General features: G+C 37.1%; 1 protein-coding gene across 1 annotated transcript in view; it reads right to left on the reverse strand.

The window, feature by feature from the left end:
- LOC124286648 (neuron navigator 3-like) overlaps window positions 1-21,208 on the reverse strand; it is a 543,359-nt gene extending 522,151 nt beyond the window's left edge. Inside the window, 1 exon segment of the mRNA XM_046723050.1 lies at window positions 19,514-21,208. Coding sequence (XP_046579006.1) covers window positions 19,514-19,624 — 111 coding nt within the window. The 5' untranslated portion in view covers window positions 19,625-21,208.
- Window positions 21,209-26,121: the final 4,913 nt, after the last annotated feature.

Consider the following 26,121-nt stretch of genomic DNA (forward strand, 5'->3'; position numbering starts at 1 on the left):
AAGAAAGCTTTGACATCAATATTGATGAAATTCAAAACAGGTAAAAAACCACCTTTGTCCAAAAGAATCTACATTTAAGCCAAGAGACTGAAGACACAACATAGAGATGACCCAGGCAGACATGTATAAAAGATGGCGGAGTAGTTACCAGTCATGTCTGGGAGGTTTTGTATGTTTCTGCTTGTATGCTTCTGTTCATATATTTTCCTATTTTCCAACTGACTTCAAATTTATAGTATAATTCTATATTTTAAATCCATGGGATTTTTTATGTTCTACCCATGAGTCACCATTTAATGATGCAAATGCATAAATATTCTGAACATTCAGTGTAATATTTTTGATATTTTTAAAAGCTGCATATTCCCTCTCGTCTCATGATTCTACAGAAATAAAGAATGTCAAACTTTTCACTGTACTCCAAGGTTTTCTGTTGGAAATAAAAACTCATCAAAATTATAGACTTGTGAGACAACCAAGTTCCTCATTTGACAGTCAAAAAATTAGCTGTAATTTAATTATCAGTCTTAATAACTGTGGACAGTTAGTTTTACAAGCCTTTTGGACATTTAAGATTTGCAAGCCACCTTAGGTTTCAGAATCAATTCAAAATGCATTAGATTAAATGACCTAGTTTGAAATTCAAATGCTAATGATTTTTTATTTGAATCATTTCTCATGCATACAAACGTCAAGAGAGACAACAGGTTTCAAACTATAATATCATAGCAACTGGATTAAGCTTGACTCAAATTTGAATGACAACTGCACTGGGTCTTGAACCAAACCCTTTCAACAAATTTACATTTTTTCACTTTCATATTTGTGGTATTAATATTCCAAAATTCCTGCAGAAAATCAATATTAAAAAGGATGCAATCCAATTGCACGAAATTCTTGTGAAATTTAAGATGCCGGCAGCAACAAAGTAGCATCAACAACATAACAAAAAAGTTGGAATCAATATCATAAGAAATTGGATCTGTTTATGCTCGTAGTGCTGGTTCTCTCTGTACAATGATCCCTGCTATGCTAAATTGCAATCTAAGTGCCAACATTTAACACTAAACAGTGTCTTAAGGCTTAGTGGTTCCCTTCAAAACTATGAAGGAGCTCCAAGTGTCTATTGATTACAGATGAAATGTACATGAAATGGATGAGCATGTGAAATGATCAAGCATTTCAACCGGATGCACAATATCACTTTAGTTTAAAGTTAGTGCTCATTAAGGTCAAAAACATCAAAGAAATTGAATTTAGAAACTATGTGCAAAGTACTTGGATTAGCTGAGGCATAATCTGTTCATTATTAACCAATATATATGATTAACTATAAAGGCTGTAATAACAAATGCATTTAACTTGGAATATCAAGGCATCAGAAGCATCAGTCAACAGAGGTCACCGTAGGAGGTCTTCCCCAATTCTTGCACAGAACAACTAAAGAGGGTATCACATGGTTTACTGAGATTAGAGATTACTGGAGACCCAGAATAGAAGACTTGTGATACACCAGTTAAGCTTGACCTTGAGTGAGTGACTTCAATGCTAATTTATACAATATTCAAGCAGAAAAGAATAGCTTGGCACAAGCTGGGAATGGGCTTCTGAACTGAACCCTGGGTTTTGACATGCCAAACTTTCACTTTAACCACTAGGCTAGATTACTGATCACAATGGTCTGAGAACAATGAGCATTTGCTCAGAGCATTGGGTACAAGAAATCTCAAAGCAGGGATTTACCTGGAGTCCTGTATTTGAGGGTCCCTGGGACTCATACTCTTTATTTTCAGGGGTCCTGGACAACAAAATGGGGTCCCAGATACTTAGATATTATTATTGATACTGTTATTGTATTGTGTATCATGATCATCACATTGTTACAGTAATTGAATTGCAAATATTACCATAACCCAGCTAGTAGCAAACTCACTGATAACTTATTGTCGCTTGATTGGACTTTTTACAAAAAGTATTTGGACTTTTTCTGAGTCCCTGTGGATGCGCCAATAAATTTTGTTGCGTCCATTGTCAATTTTTATGCATATAGGACGCAGGAATTCGCATCCTGTTAATCCCTGTCAAAGACTGCCATAATTCCCTGAGGATTGATGCTGTCTACCATGGGGCTCATAAATGAAAGTCATATGTTTAGATTTGTTTCCAATTTCTCAGAAATTGGAAATAAGACAAAAATCATTAAGTGCATTGAAACCATGATGATGAAGTTTTTATCACAAATGTGAATGAGATCACAGCAAACTTTGAAATAACACACTTAATGTCATCAATATATTATTACATTTTCATCCTAACTGCCTCACCACCAAATATCTTACATAACATCATTTTACTGAAAATGAAAATCACAGCTCTAGCCTGTTTGTCTTTTAATGAGTGAGTGAGTATGGTTTTACGCCGCTTTTAGCAATATTCCAGCAATATCACGACACCAGAAATGGGCTTCACAGATTGTACCCATGCAGAGAATCGGCGTGGCGAGCCTAGACTTTTAATGAAGAAATGAAACCAGAGACTCTATTATATGGTCTCTGTGATGAAACATATACAACATGCTTTAAAATATCCATGCTTCCCAGGAAGTTATTTCTGTCAACAGCTAACATACCTTAAGCAGTCTTTAAAACATTAACATAGGACATGAAATACCTTCTGCTCTGTTCTTTTCATGGATGAAATAATAAAGAGAAATATTTTATTCTTGTCTTAGTGAATGTTGAGCTGATAATGACTATGCCGCCACATTGTTACTACTGGATACAGAAAAGAAAGATGAATAAGGGCTACATACATGACATATGGCCATTGTCCATTATGATATCCAGTCTAGAAGCAAATCAAACTCATTTACATATATTCACATCATTTTGGAAACAAACCTGTCACATACTGAGGGAAGAAAATAAGGGATCACATGAAAGCACAAGCGTTCCCTTATTTTGTTCCAGGTTTCTTCACAAGCTATGCGATACAAAGCTTGTGTAGAAACCTTGGAAAAAAATAAAGAAAAACTTGTCCTTAATTTTTTCCCTCAGTATTTACAAACATTATAAATTTACGCAAGGTTTTTATACATCTTCCAGAGCATGATCAGATAGGTTCTTACTGGGCCTTCGATCTTTAAATGTCAAGGTAATTTTGAATGCATTAACCTAGAAATTCTAAATGTTCAACAAAGTGCTCCTTTCTCTATGAAATCAATAATTAATTCCTTGTTTGGACTGCATGGCATACACGGAATTGATCATTTACTTCTACACTTGCTGGTAACTTCACACCACTGTCTAAATAGGTTGAATCTCATTGCAGTATCACATGGGAGATATCAATAGATCTCCCACACAAAAAGAAATGATAATTGAGATATCTTCTGGTAAGCAGATATTAGTAATTGCAAGAGATATTTGGGAGACAGATAACCTTTATATCAGATGACAGATATTATTGATAAATTTTAAAATACAGAAAAAGTTATAACTGATATATACTATGGTAGATATTAGTAATTACACGGGAATTAAGACAAACACAACAACCATTTTAACATTTCTCAGACATGGATTTTTTCACATACTTGTAGAATTTTTTCAGCAAAGGTGAGTGAGTAGCTTGGGTTTACTGCTGCTTTGAACAATATATCTTCCATTGATGTCATGACATGTTCTGCTGTGATACAGGGGCATTGGGGCAGCCTAGTGGTTGTCAAAGGTCTGAGTTTGATTCCCCACTTGTGTATAGCCCATTTCTGGTGTCACCCACTGTGATATTGCTTGAATATTGCTTAAAGCAGTGTAAACCATACTCACACACTCACTCATACATAGCTTAGACCAACCCATCACCATAGCTTCATCTAGAAAGTGACATCATCAGCTCCGTGTTTTATCACAAAGGATCTCTAACTCCTGAACTTGACAACAACCAATCAAATTGCTTCCTATGGACTGAAGTTTAGCTTGATGTATAGTTGAAATCATGATCTCATCTGAGCATCGATTATTGTATTAATTAAAATCTAAAGACTTATGAAGAAAGAACTTTTCACTCAATGCTATTTATTTATGTTATTTATCTTTTCACTTCAAGATATTCTGAGAGCATTTGAGACACAAAAGAACAATGTAGTATGATTAGACATCTATTTTTAACAGCATACAATTTTAGTTTACTTGTTGTCTAATGTAGCATTTGGCAATATTCCAGCTGTATGATAGTGATCTGTAAATAATTGAATCTGGACCAGACAATCAAATGATTGACAACCTGTGCATGTACGGTGACACACAATGAACCAAGTCACCTGATTCATATAGTCACCTGATCAGTCACATGATCAGTCACCAGATCCAGTCACCTCTTCTGTTGTGGAGACCTGTAATATTTTACCCAGAATCCCTTGGGGTCATACCATTGAAAAAGGTTTTGGAGAGTCCCTGTGTTGGAGAGTTGTTGGAAGAAGGGTTTAAAAGTTTGATCAGCTGGCAACGGAGAAGATGGTGACTAAAAAGTGTCTTTCTGTCACAAATGTTGTTCTACATTTTCTTCCAATCTGAACCTCCTGACACCAATGACAAAGTTACCCAAATGTCCACATATAGCCAGGATGTTCTAGTAAAACTGAATTATGTTGTTACTGACCAGTCATTTGGTTACTAGGCAACAACCAAACAATACCTTGTGATCCTAATAATCCAACTCAAAGCTGTTCAATGGCGCATCCTATTGTGTATTCAACAGAAGGCCTCAGGTGAAACACTCATTAGCCCTCTTTCAGAAGTGCAGAACACAAACTCCTGCGTGGAATTGTGTCTTGCCATCCTTTTCAGCAGATTTAGCTCTATTGTAAGGACCTTCATATTTGAAAAAAACAGAATCAGGCTTCAGACTACTGTCGTTTCAAGTGAGTGAGTGAGTGAGTGAGTGAGTGAGTCAATGAGTCAATGAGTTAAGGGAGTGAGTGAGTGAGTGAGTCAATGAGCTAAGGGAGTGAGTGAGGGAGCAGATGGTCAGATTTCAGCCAGGCTGGGCACCCACTTTAATGTACAAGACTGTCAGTGGATTAGACAATAACTCTGCATGCTACAGTCAGCAATGACACAACAAAAACTGTAACAGAAAAATGTAAAGTATCACATCTCTGGCAGGCAAATCTGAGGTTGATAGCATGAGAATGACCAACACCATCAAGGCACAGCTGTCATAGGTCACGATCAACCATTTTAACCACTCAATCCTCATAAGTCAGCTTGTACATCAAGCACATCAAGCACTGGCTGTCAGGGTCAAACCATGCTCCAGAGCCACACAGGATGGAGGACACAAGTCGCTGACCATGATAACAGCTTCTGAAGCAGCACTGTTTACCATGACAAATATACGTGTTTCTGAAGCATCACTGTTTACTATGACAAATCTACATGTTTCCACACAAAGGGCTGTTGCTTCTCTCGGACCTGCTGGCACCTCATTTATCCAGCAAATTCTATTTACATCCCTCTCCTTTAAAAGGAAACCTGATTAACACACACAGTAAAACATCAAACTTGTAGTCAGAATGACTTTGAATGTTGAGTAAATCCACACAAATTCTTTATACCACAGTTCAAAGGATTGTCGCCTATCAATGTTTTACTTTTTACAAAATGGTTGGAGCTGAAATTGGACTTTTTTGTCACTCTGTTCAGGAAATCAATTTAAGCATAACTATCTCAAATTGGCCACAAATCACCCCAATCAAACTGGTCTATCCTCACATCAAATAGGCCAGTTTCCTGTGCAAAACAGTTACAGTAATTTAACCTTTAAAATGGTGCCAACCCAAAACTAAAATGCTAGTGAATGAATTTGAACACTGGCTTGGCATAAAAGGCTGGAGATTCATTGTGGCTACTATCTCTTGTTGCAGATTAGTTACCCTGAAGAATAGTAATGAATTAATTTTCATTACATTTTGATGTAAAAAAGGGAGAGGATTCTTTCATGTTGAATGCCTTCGTTTGAAGTCAGGCAGAAAATCAGGAACTTGTTCATTACAAGGGTTTGAATGATAGTTTATATTTTTCAGTGGCAGGAAATCAAAAATCGAAAACGAAACCATGACCATCCATCTTCAATAAAACAACTCAGATGATAAGTGATGTACTCAAGAGCTGGAGTAATCCGGCCCTGTGATATACAACTTGCATCAAACACAATTTGTAGAAAAGTGATGTTTCATATCATTTTACATTATCTGCATGATTTAGTGCCGTGTAGTACTATCAGAGCCTGAATGAACCACACTGGCAGTGCCAGAATATTGAAAGAGTGTGTTTTAATGCTATCTCAGTACCATAAGATTGTGTTAGCTTGATGCAGGAAAGACTTTGTCAGTTGTTTTACACTGTGTTGAGCAAAATGTTAACTGTATGACAGGAGGTACTGTGTCACTTGTTAAACACTGTACTGAGCAAGAATTTAGCTGTATAACAGTTGGTCTGAAAATTATCAAGTCTGGACCAGACAATACAGTGATTGACATCATTGATCTTGGCTATGATGGTATGATCAAAAAAGTCAGAGAGCCTGACCATCCAATCCCATATTTGTCTCTACAAGCATGGGTTGCTGAAAGACTGGAATAAGCTCATATGGTGCAGGTCAGAGATGCTCATGAGAAACGTTGAGATGAGTATCATGGTGACAAACCCAGAGATATAAGTTGAACACCCTAGCAAAGTTAGTTTTCTCTTCAAAGAAAATTGAGGCAGTGCCTTTGACTTGACCACCCATGTCCCCTCCGGGTTTTAGAAGTCATGAAGTGAATACAAACTGCCATGAAAACTGTCACAAGTTGGAAAAAAACAATTGATGATAATAATGATAATATGGGCATCTGTAATGCGCTGAATTCCGGACCGCGGAGGGGCACGCTCAAAGTTCTAACATACAATCTGATCATTATTACCTCAGATAACCCAAGCTGCTAGTGAGGCGCTAGAAGGTTAATAGTCACATTACTTATCCCACCGGGTACCCATTCTCTGCTGGGTGAACAGAATGATAACATAAACTATCAATGCCAATAAATATTCAGTCTTGATTATAAAAAATTCCTTTTGGGCATTAAAGGCAACATAGAGGTGAACATTATAAGAATGGATCACTGAAAATCACTGCATGCCACTAACACACTTTTCTTGAGAGAAACATAAAAAGTGAGTGAGTGATTTTAGTTTTACACCACACTCCAATATTCCAGCTATATAGGGGCAGGTCTGTAAATAATCGAGTCTGGACCAGACAATCCAGTGATCAGCAACATGAGCATCGATCTGCCCAATTGGGAACCGATGACATGTGTCAACCAAGCCAGCGAGCCTGACCACTCGATCCCGTTAGTCGCCTCTTACGACAAGCATGGGTTACTGAAGATTCATTCTAACCCAGATCTTCACGGGTCAGAAACATAAAGGAAGAAGCTAATAACTCTAGTCAGACATCAGAGATATAAACATCTATATCAACAATATCACCCAAGTCTAATTACCATTTTTTCAACTCAATATTATTATCAAAGTCCCACACACTGTCCTCAAAGACCTATAAAAATATTAAATCATATTACACATCAGGCCTTTTCATCACTTCATTCATGTCAGTCTGGTGGAGAACCTACTACGAGAAGATTAGCTAAAGTTTAATCCTGAAATCAGTCTGATCAAGATCTATTTTGATGCAACATCATTGATGGTCTGGCCTTTCAGTTTAGTATTTTGTTTATGGAGTCAGTGAGCTGTTTCTTCCTTCTAGTCTGTTAACAGATTGCAGTAATAAAAACACCCCAAAGAAGATCGATATGGCTGCACAAACGCATGACACCTGCACCTAAGTGCATTGCTTCCATCCTGCTCATGGAACAACGAAAACATGGCCAAATAAACTTTTTTTTCACCCTCTTGGCAAAACATTGAAGTGAACTTTCTGAAATTTATTCAAATATTTGATTTTGACCATCAATTCAAAGGTTCTAAAAAATATATCCATAAACAAACTAAAGTGAAATTGCCATCAAATGCCATTAACTTGATATACCCTTGGGAATGGGTGGATGAGTCATCTTCGGTGCGGCAATTTGCTCTGCAGAGTTGTGTCCCTTTGGCAAGCCAGAAACCTATGATCCTGGTTCTAATGCCAGATTCCCCTGAGTATGTCTTTAGCTATGTCAGCTCTATACCCATACACTTGGCTTTGTTTATTTGTTGTTTATTTGTTGTTTAATGCTGCACTGAGCAATATTCCTGTTTTGGGCAATGGTCTGAAACTAATCGCATCTGGACCAGACAATCCAGTGATCAACAGCATGAGCTCAGCAAGTCAGTGAGCCTGACCACCCGATCCCGTTAGTCACTTAGTATTACAAGCATGGGTTACTGAAGACCAATCTAACCTGGATCTTCACGGGTACACACAATTGTGTTAACCAAGTCAGTGAGCCTGACCACCCGATCCCGTTAGTCACTTAGTATTACAAGCATGGGTTACTGAAGACCAATCTAACCTGGATCTTCACGGGTCCTGTACTCATGGCTTTCACCAAAGTGGTACATGTCCAAGACCTACATCACGTCTTTCCTCTCACTTCATGCTGACACACTGATGTAGCTGAATACTTGTGTAAAACAGAGTTAAACCCCTCAGTTGAATCAATTCAGTTGAATGATATTTGCCATAATGGTCGTATATTAGGATATGTTTATGACTGCCACTGGTGGGTCAGGATACGCTCACCTTTTAGCAAACACCAGGCTAGCTATTCTCGAAACCTTCGTAGCCCTACGAACTTCTTAAGCCCATTATTAACACATTGGCTACGATCAAAGTTAAGAATTCTTAGGGCTACGGACGTTTTGAGAACTGTGTGCCTGGTATCATAACTATTTCATACTGAATCATAAACACATGCTCTGTCATCGAATGGCATGGTGACAATCACTTGATTGTCTGGTACAGACTCAATTGTTTACAAACAACATCGTTCAGCTGTAATACTGGTGAAACAAATATATACTTATGATATAGTCACAATTGTACAATCAACTCTGATTTTAGCAGAGATTTCTTATGGAAGTGGAAAGGGTTATGTTGATTCTATTAAAGTAGGACAACTGGATCTGTCGTTGCTGCTACATCAGACTGTGACTTAACATGGCTTCCTATCAGCTCATATTGTGTGAGTGAAAAGTAAATATGGCTTACTGTTTGACCACGGGGTGTAATGTCCCATAATCAACAAAGCAACACCATGGATCCTTGATTAGACAGAGTGTATGACCACAAACAGGCCATGCAATGTTTCAACCTTGTTCAGGCAATAGGGCATGATGACAATCAGCCATGTCAGTTCAGCAACATCATGTAGTGCTGAATAATTATTGTAAACTAACTGCAGCTCACTGGAGTGAGTGAGTGAGTGAGTTTAACGCCCCATTCAGCAATATTCCATCTCCATGGCAGTCTGTAAGTCTGTAATTAAATAATTGAGTCTGGACCAGACAATCAAGTGATCAACAGCATGAACATCGATCTACACAATCGGGATACGATGTCATGTGTCAACCAAGTCAGCGAGTCTGACGACCCAAATTGGTTAGTCACCTGTTACGACAAGCATGGGTTACTGAAGATCAATTCTCACAGGAATATGTATGCAATCAGAGAATGCTACCATTGCCATCTTTTTAGTGCTAAAATCATCAATTATAGTTTTCTTCCTCATGCCACATTTCTGTAGGCCTGTTCCCATGTAAAATAGGTCATTCAATATGCAGAAAAATCCCAAATGAAAACACAAAAATCCCACAAAAACACTATTTAAAATGAAAGATCTTGGCCAAATAATGCCAAGATGGCTGGAAAATCTTAAAACTAACAGTAAAAGTACAACCCCTCAGGCCGCCCTGCACTCGGATGTCATGGCACGATACAACTCTCCTTGATCAATTCCTGTAAAGTCTTACAGATAGCCCACTCCATCAGCCTATTCAAGCCATGTCTATCTACATATTTGCTAGGTGTGATTATTCCTAGCAACTGTTTCCCCACAATTGAGAACAACCAAATGCTATGGCCAAATGGGAGATTGATCAACGGAACTATAGGTTAAGGGCCTGCTGTAATGATTCCCACTATTACTATTTATTATTTATTAATATTATACTGTCAGCAGTTTTAAAGTTCAGATGAACATGATTTTGATAATAGTTCCTAGCCTGATTCACTGATTGGTCTACTGAAAAACATAAAATAATTTTTTTTGTATTAAAACAACAAAATTATGTTCTTATTGATTTTAATAATTTGAAATAAAGAATTCAACTCTTAATATATGCATGTTGAATGGATTGTGATTGAGCAAAACACTTTTATTCAATATTTTGTTAGAACGTAATATCATGTGAATTAGGGCACAGCTTATATACTACCCATGAAAAGTTTAGACTTACTGAAAGCACTCACTATATGTTATGTATATATATATGGTTACATCAAAGATGAATTTCTCTATAACTTGGGGTAACCAACTGCAAACCTTATGCAGATGAATTGTACAAGGATCATGCATCAAATTGCTGAAAAGCATGTGCAAATATCGTGCATGTGAACAGCTGCGTTTTGATGTTAAGTTTACACTGAGTTTCATCATTTATTGAACGCATGTCAATAATCTTTTCAACATTACGAATTTGTTTTACAATACATCAGTTCATGTGTAAGCAGTACCTTTAAAAAGTATGGCATATTTTGCAAAATCTAGTTTAGAACAGTTGACTGAAGTAAGTGGCTACATTTACACTATTGAGTCTAAACTATTGATGGGTAGTACATTTCAAAGCTGGCTTCTACTGGAGATATCACGAGGGGAAATCAAGTAACATTTTCTATTAAGAGAAAACTATTTTAATAGTCATGACACTACTTTTTAGTTTGCAAAATGACAAAAATGGGAGAAAGATTTTGGATAGTAAATATAATCATACCATGTTCTTTGATATCAAATGTATCAACATTCATCAAAAGTAAAAAGATCCCCAATAAACATCAACTTTCAAAATTATAGGGTGTCAATTTACACTGCATTGATATAGAATATCAAAATACATTGCATTGATATATATATATATAACACTTCAAGAGATACTTTGGAGAGATTCTCTTCATGTGGGATACATAAACAAAACCATAATATTTTCCCTTCCATCCAACCGTTTCTGCAATACAAAAGCGCAAAATGAAGCAAGTCTGGATTTCTTCAGGTTTTAAATCTCTAATCTCACTTGGGCTCCTTTTCAGTTTCAAAGTTATTATGTGTATTCAGAGACTAAACATTAATCTTCAGCTGAGTGTTCTGTAATTACACCGGGGAATTTTAAGAACAGAAAATAAAACCACTGAACTCTCTGTTTCTCTTTCTAACCTACTGACCAGTAATTCCTTTAATAAATCTCAAAGTCATAACATAAAACTAATCAGGCCTAGAATATATTGTTTTCAGCTCAAAGCACAATTAATATCTTTCAACCATGAGTGAAATTTGCAGGGAAATTATAAACAAGTGGCTTAGAATTTTGAACCAATGAAGAAAAAAATAATCCTATTTGAATGTTTATTACAAACTGTTGTCAACTCATGTGGAGGACAGCACTGAGAAAAATGTTTAGAAAGCGCACGCTTTGTTACATGGCTTTGAGGAAAAAATCAAACACAATAAATTGTGCTTTCCATTCATTTTATTAAAAAATCTGCAAAACATCCTGGAGCTGTGAATGGAAAGGTGTCAAATAACAACTGACAACATGAAAAACCCATGCAATCTAACATAATGCATTAGCTTATTCAGGTTCCTAAAAACTAAATATTGATAAATGTTGTTTCCCTTTAAATACCATATTCTTTTAAGCTGAAAGACTTGCTCTGAAAAGGTAATCTGACAATAAAGAAATGAAAAACCTGATGGCATGTGTTTAAAGTATCGCATGTCATGCTGACAGTGAAACACAATGTTCAATGAGGAAGCTCTTACAGACCAGTACTCTAACAGGAATCTAATTCTTGTGTTTCATCTTAGTGGATGTCTACTTCAGTGCTGAGATCTAAAATTTTCCTTTATCAGACATAGGCTCTCTTAAATATAAGCATCAAAATCTCTTCCATATTCATAAGAATATTGAAAAATGAAGAGCCGCTTGAATGAGTGACTATATAATATGAAGGTGGCCATGAATCACTGTCAAACTGTGATGATTGTTCATAAAAACACTCCAAAGAAAAATAATTGTTCATTAAATGTCTTACATTTACTTGCATTTATATAATACTTTGTGCATCTTTAACAAATTCACATACACAGAGAGGATAGTGGTTTGATCAGCACTTGTCAACAAACAAATCACTGTTGTTCTGCAATTATCACGCCATTCATTAGACTAGCTTCTCAAAGCATCTATTGAAATGGAAAGGCAGTTCCGACAAAAGCCGAGACCCTTTTGGAGCATTTCCTCTCTCAATTCGTTCTCTCACTCTCTCCTTCCTGCTTGTCTTTGCATTAATCAATATTTGGTAAGCGCCCATTGATCCTGCAAGTCTGCTGATGAGAAACTGATAGTACTAACATGGTGGTGTCTGTATACACACACACACATGCACGAACTATACTCCGTTCAGGAATAATTGGGGTCACCTTAAGATCAGCTGGTACCAACGCAATACCTTTGCATGATGGAATCTGTTATTGGGGTCCTATTTGATACTTTAAGCACCCCCAGACCAACAGAGCCACATATTTCAGATCAGTGGCTCCCTTGCAGTGCACTTAATGGTGACCTTTCAGCTCTTGATTTATAGGGCATCGGCTCTTTACTAGAAATTTAGGTTCAAATATCTTCATACATACATTTAACAATCATTATCACACAGACTATGGTAATAAGTTGTGTGTTATTTTGTTGGTAAATCTCCTTTATGTATGTTCCAGAATATATATTTTTTGTGCTGGGAATGTATGTATGCATTAATTTTAGATCATACCCATGAAACAATGTACTCAACAAACTAGAATGTGAAGCTCAAACTTGTGTGCAAAATATCTGTGTTTCACTGTTAAACTGTCAAATTAAGTGAAAATTAAGAATAATACTATACTGATGCAACACTCATAATGACAGTCCTCATTGTAATACCATGGTTGCCCTCATTATAATGCCACTGTGGCCTCATTATAGCACCATGTCGAACCTAGTTTCACAGCCATTATTAGTCTGGCTTCATTTCAGGCTTTACAAAGACAGAAAGATCTGTTAAATAAAGGTATGGTCCTTTGCTGATTTTAATGATATTCAAGCCATATTATTTCAAAGGACACAAAGAATGGTCTTCACACAGTGCTGCACAGGCACCACCAGAAACACAGGCAACACAGACGAATAACAATAGCTTTTATATGAAGCTGCAACCATATAGCAGGACATGTTAACCTTTCTCGAAAACACCAGGGCCCCGTTCCTCAAAGCGATCGTAGCGCTACGACAGTCGTAAGTCTATGTTAAAGTATGGGAGTTACAATCATCTTAGCGCTACGATCGCTTTGAGGAACGGGGCCCTGGTGTCATCACTGCTTTTCAGTGATCCACACATACAATTTTATTGCTCTTTTTGCTTTCATACTCCATGGAAACTGTTTCGGCAGCAGATCGAGGGTGATCATTGTGTGGCCTTGACATTTGGAGTTTCCAGTTCTGTTGGCAGGTTGATGAATGAACACTTTCAGCACTACCCATGACACTAACAGAAGGATTGGGGGAAAATGGTGTGTCATTATGTTGACAGTACGATGAAATCATTTATAAATTTGTCATGAAATAATGATACTTTGACAGCAATGTAATTTATCAGTATGAAGCTAAACTTTATGATTTATTGAGATTTTGATATATTTGAATTCAATGCATCATTTTAATGGTTTGGGGTTTTTTAATGTAAAGGAAACAAATACGATAACAGAAGAAGTAACTATGTTCTATTTTTGTTGAACTGTATTTTGAATAAGTCAGTCTGTATATGACTGTTTATTTTTCACATCAAATTGATCATAAGTTGTTTGTGCAAGGTCTCAGTAAAACTTCTAAAGGTTTTGTGGAAGACAGTTCTCAGTTTGACTCATACGTGGCAAAAACAATTCCTGTTTTGACTTGTCCAATATGTTCCCGCTTTGTATCAGCTAAATAATTGACTTGCCTTTGCATGTGTTTATGCCATGTGGTGCTAGAGGGTCAGAGTACACCTTTTCGTGAACACCTGGTATCATCTCTATTTGATAATGATGCATAAACACATGCCTATGATATAAACATAAACACATGCCTATGATATAAACATAAACACATGCCTATTATATAAACATAAACACATGCCTATGATATACACATAAACACATGCCTATGATATACATAAACACACATAAACACATGCCTATGATATACACATAAATACATGCCTATGATATAAACATAAACACATGCCTATGATATAAACATAAACACATGCCTATGATATACACATAAACACATGCCTATGATATACACATAAACACATGCCTATCATATAAACATAAACACATGCCTATGATATAAACATAAACACATGCCTATGATAAACATAAACACATGCCTATGATATAAACATAAACACATAAACACATGCCTATGATATAAACATAAACACATGCCTATGATATAAACATAAACACATAAACACATGCCTATGATATAAACATAAACACATAAACACATGCCTATGATATAAACATAAACACATAAACACATGCTTATGTAATCCCCAAAGAAAAATGCAAGCTGATTCACCTTTCATTTATTTCCAACAATCCCCTGAACTGTTACTATACATCATTCCTATACACATAAATGTCATGAGCACACACTGACAAATGTGCCAAACATCAGCAAGTGTCATTTCCCATACTCAAGTCTTCATTCACCCTACTTTAAATATTTTCAGGGTTATCCTATAATCTGAGACATTCTGTAGTCGGAGTAATTTGAATATTTAATGGAATGTTTTGAAAAATGTTATTGGAAGAGTCTGGAATCAATAATTCATTCACAAATCTACAGCCTGCAGTATTGACAGGGAGCTACCAACTGAAATGGACAAGATATTGCCCCCAAGACAAAGTGACTAATCATCCTTCACCTCTGATCTTCCCTGCCTCTAAAGTAAAACAACAAGATCACTATCTCATTTCTCATTAATTAACACGATCAATATTGGATTAGCTTGGTATTCTTGAAGCCTACCTATTTGTCTTCAACTGACAATATATTCCCATAGGGTTCTGGCAACACAAGGTTCCATATTTTGGTTCCAGAAAATCAAGGCAATAATCGGTTAGACAACTGGTGCCAATTTGATGCCGCTTGCAAGGTTTCTTGAGGCAATGAGCAGTATTGTTGGAAATTTGGCATTTAGTGGTGAACTTTTTATGCTGGGGAACTGTAGTTGAAAAAATCATGGTGGTTTACCAGTCTTTGGCACTGATTTTGACAGTGGTGCCAAGAAAAATGTCTGTGCAAGACAAATTAGCTTGAAAATTACCTGAACCTTATTCTTTAAAGGTAGTTTTAGCAAATGAGGGTTTGTCCATAACTTCCAAGACAGAATATTTGTGGAAAGCATTTGTGTCTAGATCGTTAAGCGCCAGGTTCTACGCTATTGGTTCAATATTGCTTCTTACATATTTCTCTGCTTGATATTTCTCATTACATATGACTGTCTACATGAATACAAGCGCATTGGATTGTATGGATACATATGTGTTGTTAAAGCTTCAGTAGACCGACAAAAGTCTTTAGAACTTACTTTAGTAGTTATACTCACAAAAATCTTCAAAAAATATCTTGGAATTTCAAAATTCATTGGAAATAGCACAAGCTTACTATCAATTCATTACAACATAAGTCTGCATGCATTATTACTATTTAAGTAAGTCTCCATAATGTCTACTTGCTGTCTGCAACAGTATAACCTTCTTCCATTTCTAATCAGATAATGATTAAACAGAACATATGAATTGTTTTTCAAATTGAAACCTGTGTAAAGCACATGTTTAAGCAGGAAACCGGTTTTCAATCTATATATGACGTTGGGTATTTCAACCACCCATCCATCTCATCATGATACAAATCCCATAGAACATACTGGAATTGAACATGGCCATTTTTTTTCTTGCAATGACCTTGATAATGGAAGTCCCTTGCCTACCAGTCCCTTGATAGTTAAGCCTTGTTAACTGCCAGGGAACGTTCGATGAGATGATGTATAGCAATAACAGTACATTGTCAAGTGTTGTATAGCTGTGGTGATTAGAAACTGCTTTCAAATGACCATACACTGCAAGCATCAACCTCTATGTCAAAAGCATGAGGTTCAACTGAATGTCACACACAAATCTGAAAGAGTCTTGGAAATATTGTAATACTGATAAAATAGATAACATAGCGTAATTAATTCCTGAATGATTCTTGCTACAATGATGCTCCTTCATGTATAGGAGGGCTAAACTGTGGGTGAGTTAGTGGAAGGTTGTTGGGTTTTGTGGATGAGTAGATATTTGGGTGAGTGAGTGATTAGATAATTGCTGGGTTTTGTGGATGAGTGGATATTTGGGTGAGTGAGTGATTAGATGGTTGTTGGGTTTTGTGGATGAGTAGATATTTGGGTGAGTCAGTGATTAGATGGTTGCTGGGTTTTGTGGATGTGTGGATATTTGGGTAAGTGAGTGATTAGATGGTTGCTGGGTTTTGTGGATGAGTGGATATTTGGGTAAGTGAGTGATTAGAGTGATTAGATGGTTGCTGGGTTTTGTGGATGAGTGGATATTTGGGTAAGTGAGTGATTACATGGTTGCTGGGTTTTGTGGATGAGTGGATATTTGGGTAAGTGAGTGATTAGATGGTCGCTGGGTTTTGTGGATGTGTGGATATTTGGGTAAGTGAGTGATTACATGGTTGCTGGGTTTTGTGGATGTGTGGATATTTGGGTGAGTGAGTGATTAGATGGTTGCTGGGTTTTGTGGATGAGTGGATATTTGGGTGAGTGAGTGATTAGATGGTTGTGAAGAATTTCCGAAGAGTGGGTTGCAGATCATAGGTTAGTTCTGGCTAAGCAATGGAACACATTTCTGCACCACAAAATCCAGCACCATGCACATCTGGACCATCTAGGACCATCTGGACCATCTAGGACCCTGTCTTCTAGTGTATGTTCATCTTCCAATAATACAAACTTCTCTGCCTTATATCAGTACCACAGCATAAAACTTCCTCTATGTGCTCGGTGCAGTAGGTTGCTATTGTATAGTAGCCTGATATAAAAGGAAAGCCCAATGGTCCAGGTTTCAGATGTTCACCACTCTGGTGACATCCAGGGCCCGTTCCACAAAGCGATCGTAGGGCTAAGATGATCGTAACTCCCATACTTTAACATAGACTTACGACTGTCATAGCACTACGATCGCTTTGAGGAACAGGGCCCTGGAATATGCTGACATGTTGACGCATAATTCAGTAAACCATGACTTACACAATCAGGTTTCAAGCTCAAGGGACAGAACTGACACCTGTCCACAGGACATGCAAGAGGTGAGGGGAATTGGTGTGTGCTGCTGTTAGTCTAAACTAATTCTGGTTTTATAGCACTTGTCCACTGAGGTACCATCCTGCAGCAGAATACGGACACCTTACTCAGACAGGTCTTTATATATTTGTTCAAAATCAAAACAATCGTAGGATTCCAGGTTAGAACAGGTCAGTAGCAACCAATGTCTTCACAAATGAATGGAGAAGTTCCTTGCTTGCTGACTTGGCTGATTGTGTGTCATAGTGACATTGTGGGAAGTGTTCATAATATCAATCACTAATTTTTCAGGACACAGTTGTTATTATTATAACAGGCCACCATCATATATCCAGAATGTTCTGAGCATGATCTGAATCAACAAACATACAATACCAATCGGCATTGATGAAAATGGTTGCAAGATATGTATTTGTAGATCTCTGATCTTATCAAGAGATAAAACTGTGAAGTTCTACAAAATACATATCCCCACCGTAACAATCCTGAAAAATGATGATGATGATGGTGGTGGTGATGATGATGATGATGATGATGATGATGATGATGATGATATGAATAATGATGATGAATGATGATTTATATAACACCTATTATCAAACACCTATCTCTTCAGTGGTGCTTGTAAGTATTTGTTCTAACTGAAAAGAAGTTCTAAGCTGACCTTGTTGGAATCAGCACCTTATTTTATTTGTTTGTTTTTTTTCCATTTCAAGTTTTGCCACCTAATACAACCCCTGAAATCAATATCTTGTTTCATCAACACAGATTTTAATCAATAACATACAAAATGTTCACACAGCTGTGTTCCGATTTGATGAAGTATTTGTTCATAGCAAAACCTGTGAATGCTCGAATTACCAGTGACCATGATGAATTTAAATGGAGTTGAGCAAATCAATAGATGTTATGCGTAAGATTTCAACATGTGTTATTTCACTTCATTATTTGATAAAAGGTGTTTAAATATGTCATATACATGGAGAGGTGAATGAGTGAGTGAGTGTGGATTAACCTACTTTCAGCCATACTCCTGCATTATCATGGCAGGGACACAAAGAATATTACTAAAACATTCTACCACATGGGGAATTGAACACAAGTCAAATGTAAAGTGAGCAAACACTGTTACCACTGGGCTACCACAGCTTTTACCATTACATATCTATTGTATGAAATACAATATTAATTAATTCTTTGTTGTTAATGCATTAACAGAAACAAAAACTAAAACTAATGATCATGTTTCACAGATCAATGAATATATTTTCCCCAGAAAATATTCTTAATGTCAAATCGTTTTCATCACCATTTTTCATAAATTCATCAGAATGCTTCATTTAAGATTAATTTGTTACAGAAATATTGTTGCAGTCTGTAAATAGAAGTTGTTTCAGGAGACTGGTGGTTGATATCAAGAATAATGGTCCTTGCCATAAAAAGGTCAAGGTCACACGGTGTACAACTCAAAAGAAGTTGGCGTAACAGATTAAGTACTATGATATATCAGAATCTGGTGTCCCTAACTTCTTTTGAGTAATATATATCATGGGTACAATGTGTGAAGCCCATTTCTGGTGTCCCCTGCCATGATATTGCTGGAATATTGCTGAAAGCAGCGTAAAACCCAACTCACTCACTCACTCATTTATCAGAATGTTAGCTCCACAATCTTCTTCATCACCAACCACATGGTCCAAACATCACTTTGAGTGAGTGAGTTAGTGAATTTTAACCTTTGATATCCAAACTGTAAATACTCAAACATTGATTCATTAACTGAAAAACTTAGAAGCAGACTTACCATAAGTCTATTCTTGGACTGAATAAAAGACGACGATGACCCATGACCTTGCTTGCTGGCCGGGACAGGTATCCTTGTCATCCTGGGTGGGGCAACAGTGCCAGTTGCCATGACGATAGATTATCCGTATCCAAATCCTAACCTAATCCACAAGCTCGAAAAAACTCTGGTACAAATCCAATCCTGAATCCATAATCCGAAAACATAATCTCTTTTCCCATAATTTGCTCCGAAATCACCGTCCTGTCTCACATCCTTGAAGCGTGGCTTGTATCCATTGATAAGTGATTCCAATAACTCTCTGGTCAAAAGAAGTGCTCCACTAGCCAATTAGCCACTAGCCAGTTCCCCTCCATATATAAATATATTATTGGTAACAACATCCTCATAATATGAAAGGATTGCCTAGCATAACAAATGTCAGTAGACACATCAATATGAAGAGATCCCTCGTCAGAGCCTGGAGTAAGGTTGACTGGACGCCATGCAGTTGTTTACCATTATAGAATATTCAACAACCCAACCACTTGCTTAATACTCAGTTCAGAAATAACTCCATAAGCGCCAAGGTGTAACCTGCTTGTTAATTCCTGCAAGTCTGTACCATGTGCTTACTCAATAAAACATTCATTTCATTTGTAGTGTACCATTCATTAACTTACAGACCATCTATTAAACACAGAGTACTTTTCCAATTACCAATGGTGCCAATTTCGGTGAGTCCAACATGTGTTTGTCTAACGGACAGCGTTGATTTGGAAATTGGCATTGCTGACTAGGTAATCCATGGCAAACAATCCAGGTCTGGTGGTGAAATATACTCTACAATCTCAATGAACAGATGGTGTAATACATTTGTTTGGGGCATAACCATCAAGGACTGGATCACATGAAACACGCGTGTGATAACATGTCACATCCATCGCAGATATTTCGTATCAGCATGCAGCAGGTCATATGTCACTTTGCTGATTCATTTCACTTGATTGAGACCGAGCAGTTTCATCAAATCAACTGTTGACATGTCAGCATTGTATAAAAGCTTTTAACAAATCCCATGAAATATTCTCCAAAATGACTACATAACAATCTAGAAAACATCACTGACATGAATATTTTATAATATCCCCTGAATGTATCCAACAGTTATGTATGCTAAGTCCTCATTTGCTCTTTAATCAATTATTTTACAAACACATTTAGTTTTTACATAAATATATCTCACTCTGCCATCCAAATATTGTGATACCTACGTTGATGTCCTTATGGTCCAGTTTGGTAAAACAGACAGCTGTTGCATAACACTGTCATTATCAACAATGATAGCTTTCCACCCAATAATCCACCATCCTTTAAACGAATCCTGAAGGCACACCCCTAAAATCCATCACTTGATCTTCTATTGTAAAAACCTGCTCCACTTGTCTTGATGGGTTATCTCTTCAGTACTATGCCGAAAGGTATATATTTCCAATCAATCTACACACAAGCCGAGTACACTGTTACACATGTTTGTATACTGATCCATTCCAGCATATCCTGGTCTCAGCACTGTCCCGACCTACTGACAGACGGCCCTCCGGTTGGAAGCAGACGTACACTTTCCAATCACTCGGAACAGGCTGCTACTACCTTACTCCACTACACATGTTTGTTTATTCAGCCATTCCTCTGCTGCCACCAAGTTGCAACCACTGCCTCTGCTTACAGCTGACAGGCAAATTGTCTTCTGAACACCTAGCAGACGGGCAGAGCAGGAGGTTTAGCTACGTCTGCTCAGCAGCAACAATTGACTGATGCAAGTAAGGGAGGATAGGACAGGCAGAATGGTAGCTCTACTTTAGTGTAACTAAGACTGCAATCTCACTATCTGCACACAAGTGGGTGTCATTTTGTTCACCTTGGCAACGCAGGAAAAAGTTTGTTTTTTTCGGCAGTGCGGATGTTCGTTAATGACAAACTCTGTTAATGTGTTGTGGATATTATGCTTCACAATTTTTATCCATTTTTCTTCCAATAATCAATATGAAAGTACTGTATATCAGTCTTTGACTGATCAAACTTAAATTCAGTACCAATGTGGGTGTCGGGTAGTTGGCACAAAAAAATACATTATGATCTGCTTTCATCAACTTCAGGATTATTCATCACATCCATAAAAATGAAATATCACCATGATACAGAATCAAAATTCATAAAATGATGCAAACAATTAACTGTTTATATGTACTTAAATAACACTACTATTAGACCTTATACAAACACATATACAAAATGTTGGCATGTTGTCCTATTAGCATGATCAATAGTTAATGTGTCATGCGTAAGTCACGGACATGGGGATGATACATTTGGCACGATTCCCCAAAATGCTAATCCATTGTTAATGTGATCGTCTGCTTACCTAAGTAATGGCATGGCAAGTGTTTATAATGTCTGGGAGTGTGCTCGCAATCGAGAAATGCGCAATGTTTTAAATGGAGTCATCGAGAATGGTCAAATTACTCCAGATGAGAATAGTGGGGTACAAATGTCTATCATTTCTCTAGAGATTGGCAGTAAGCTGGGAGAAAAGTGCTAGAATATCAATCTGCTTTCATTTCAGTGTGCATCTAGATACACTGAAGGGCTAGCATATATTCCATGAATGGTAAACGCCAGTCTAGTAAGCCTATTCCGTCTCCCTCCTCACAAGGCCTCTGTAGTAACGACAAATCTATAATTTTTCATTTGCGGTGGGAAAGCTGGAAGCTGATGTTGACCCCAGGCTTATCTGAGTTAGTGAAACAATACTTGTCATCCATTGTGTACATATCACATACAACAATGTAGCCAAGGTGTTCCTGCAACACACAGGAACTTGTGTAACACAATGACATAACATGTAAACTGATTTGAATGCTTATGTCATGGCGAGATAGGTTATGATAATTTACTGAAATATTTACATAATGTGGTGAATAAGTTTGTAGATTTGTCATTCATAACATCACATTCATATATCAAACCTTAGAATGTGTGAGTAAGTATGGTTTTACAAAGCTTTTAGCAATATTCCAGCAATATCATGACGGGGGACACCAGAAATGGGCTTCACACATTGTACCCATGTGTAATTGAACCTGGGTCTTCTGCGTGATGAGCAAACACTTTCACCACTAGGCTTCCCCACCGCCCTTCACACCTTAGATGATAAGTTAAGACAGTATACTCTTCAGATAGTTCTGTGCTTTTTCAGTACTATGAAGGAAACAACATTTAATTCATGAGCTGTGTATAAAGAAATGTTGGAACTATCTGAATAAGTCATTAATGAATAATCAATATCCTTCAAATGAGACATGTTAGTTTAAATTTGTAAAACTAAAGTGCATATATTTAATCATATATTAAATTGACTTCTTACATTCTGATGTCTGTAAGTTATAAAAGCAACATTTCGGTCTTTGAATATCAAAGTTAAATCAAAGTTTTAACTCTTTATTTACAAGTATTTTAATTACTAATATACGTCAGTTAGAATTGGAATGATGTGAAAGCATGTATGATTTATTAGTAGTAGTGGGTTTTATTAAGAAACAGAATTGCAAAGCAAACTGATAGATTGGCCATTTCTTCTCTCTAAATCAAAAACAGAGGTCCGACTAAAGTGCCTCAGTTGTGTAATGAAAAAGCAACAGTTTCAAATAACCTAACATTTCAGTTTTGTTATTTAAGCAATTTAATTATCTCTGGCATAAATAGAATCTGCAAGGCTACTCCCACAAATGTAATTTCACAGTACATCTGAGAATGAGCTCTCAACTCCAGTGTTGCATTTAAATTTAGCCACAGAGTCATGAAAATAAAGGTAGTCATTTTGACTCTTGTTACAAATGTCAGACTTGCGATTACAGAAACAACTGCACATATCAAGCTGCACACTTTCGTCCGCTGCAGCGAATTAGCTCTGCAACGTCGTTTATTTCTTTTTCTAGTTTGAAATGACAATTCTTGTCTATGTGATGCGAAACTGATTGCAGGCAACAGTCAACTGATGCTATAGTCTGTTTTGGAATTCATAACGGCTTGGTATGGTATTTCTGTTAATTCTGTTGGACTTTGTTTACCAGTGTTCTGTATAACAGTTATTTACACTGGACTTTGTCGCACGGTGCTCCCTATAACAGATAATTCTGTTGGACTTTGTTTACCAGTGTTCTGTATAACAGTTATTTACACTGGACTTTGTCGCACGGTGCTCCCTATAACAGATAATTCTGTTGGACTTTGTTTACCAGTGTTCTGTACAACAGCTAATTACACTGGACTTTGTCTGAAAGTGCTCTGTGTAACAGGTAATTCTGTTAAACTTTGTTTAATCATTGTACCCGTGAAGATCCGTCTTAGAATATTGTTCTTCAGTAACCCATGCTTGTCGTAAGAGGCGAAAAATGGGATTGGGTGATCAGGCTCGCAGACTTGGTTGACACATGTCATCGGTTCCCAATTGTGCAGATCGATGCTCCTGCTGTTGATCACTGGATTCTCTGGTCCAGACTCAATTATTTACAGACCACCGCCATATAGCTGGAATATTGGTGAGTGTGGCGTAAAACTAAACTCACTCACTCATTGATTAAGAATGTTGAAAGCATGGAGAAAGCTCAAGATGATATTCTAAGAATGTTGAAAGCATGGAGAAAGCTCAAGATGATATTCTAAGAATGTTGAAAGCATGGAGGAAGCTCAAGATGATATTCTAAGAATGTTGAAAGCATGGAGAAAGCTCAAGGTGATATTCTAAGAATGTACAACAGTATTTCCTGTGACAGAGTTCTAGACAGGCAACTGCAGTTGATAGAAGTAGACATGATCATATGGGATTATCATCACAGTTTTCATAACAAAATGTGGAAAATGTTCTGATTCAGCATTTTCCACTCTCAAGAATATGCTTGTTACAGAAAACCCCATCAGAAGCAGAACATCGGGGAGCCCATATACAACAGAACCTGCCGTCCAGGTTGGTCTTACCAAGACAGCACTTAAGGAACCATCATTCCTGATCCAATATTCCATATACTGTGAGAGCACACAATCCACTTAGCCCACAGCACGGAATCCAGGGCTGAATTTGTTAATTTGGTTGTAGGAGGTGCTTGCATGTTAAGCATTTACTTTGGAGATAACAGACTGATTATTAGTGTGTGTATGCCATGTAGGTTATAGGCTAAAGTGGCGGTAACCCCTGGCGATAGCAAACACAGACATGCAGCCACGTAATCACCACTACTGTAAATGATTTATACCATGGCTTTAAAAATTGACTGTCTCAATAAACCCTACTTTCCTTCAGAGACCATTTTACAGATCTTAAACTCCTTTCAGGGTCGAAGGTCATCTGACAATCTGACCTTAAAGGTCTAGGTCATTTTTATGAAGTCATTATAGGTAAGTGGGTGGTGAAGTGAAGCAGATATTATGGTTCTATTCCTGGAAATTTGAAACCCTTCCTAGGTGAACAGCACAATTGCTGACCACATTCAACTTGAAATCAAGTTATTACTGCCTTTAAAATCAATGAAATAATTGAACTCTAGTTGCCACAGACCGTCCATGATTATTTGATCATTGCTATTGTATAAAAATTCATTTGTCAAACTAAAAACATATACCCACTGTTTATTTTGCCTTATTTAATTCACCTGACTGAAAGTTAAGCAAGCTTTACAGTATGTCATGGCCTGTTTGTCTTTGCAGATTTGTTCCTGCAAAAGATGACTTCCAAATTTGTTTGAGAGGCTCTGAAATTCTCTCAATGGCATAGTAAACTGTAAATTTATATATCTGCAATTGTAAATTTCTTTTGCTTTGAGTATACTTCAACAGCCACACCGAGAGTGTATTGGATTCCTGATTGTGCGCTGGCAGAAAGGTACTTCACTCTGAGAGTATGGGTTTGACTCCTAGACGGGACTCAACCTAAAAAGTACTAGAATCTGTGTTTTACAGAGAAAGCATAACATGTGTCGTGTCCATTTTTTAAAAGGCATTTTGAAGAAGATGTATTTCTTTCAAATCGTTTTCTTTTAGAGTTAGTTTAAAGTCTTTCAGATTTATACAGAAAATATTTGAGTACCAATACCAAAAGCAACTTTTGTGAAAGGTGGGTATCTTTGTTAAAATTTCAAAACTGTCAACTACAATGTTTTGTTTGTTTGTTGTTTAACACTGCACCCAGCAATTGTCTAGCTATATGATGTCTGTCAGACAATCCAACAATTGACACCATGACATCAGTCTATGCAATTGTCTAGCTATATGATGTCTGTCAGACAATCCAACAATTGACACCATGACATCAGTCTATGCAATTGTCTAGCTATATGATGTCTGTCAGACAATCCAACAATTGACACCATGACATCAGTCTATGCAATTGTCTAGCTATATGATGTCTGTCACACAATCCAACAACTGACACCATGACATCAGTCTATGCAATTGGGTAAAGATGACAAGCATCAACCAAGCCAGAGAGCAGCAGGCGAGGCGAGGTGAGGTGAGGTGAGGTGTGAGGTGAAATTGGGATTAACGTCGTGCTGGAGAATATTTGCCTCATATGA

The sequence above is a fragment of the Haliotis rubra genome, unplaced genomic scaffold (assembly GCF_003918875.1).
Source record: "Haliotis rubra isolate DU_JTF1 unplaced genomic scaffold, ASM391887v1 Scf389, whole genome shotgun sequence".
Lineage (NCBI taxonomy): Eukaryota > Metazoa > Mollusca > Gastropoda > Lepetellida > Haliotidae > Haliotis > Haliotis rubra.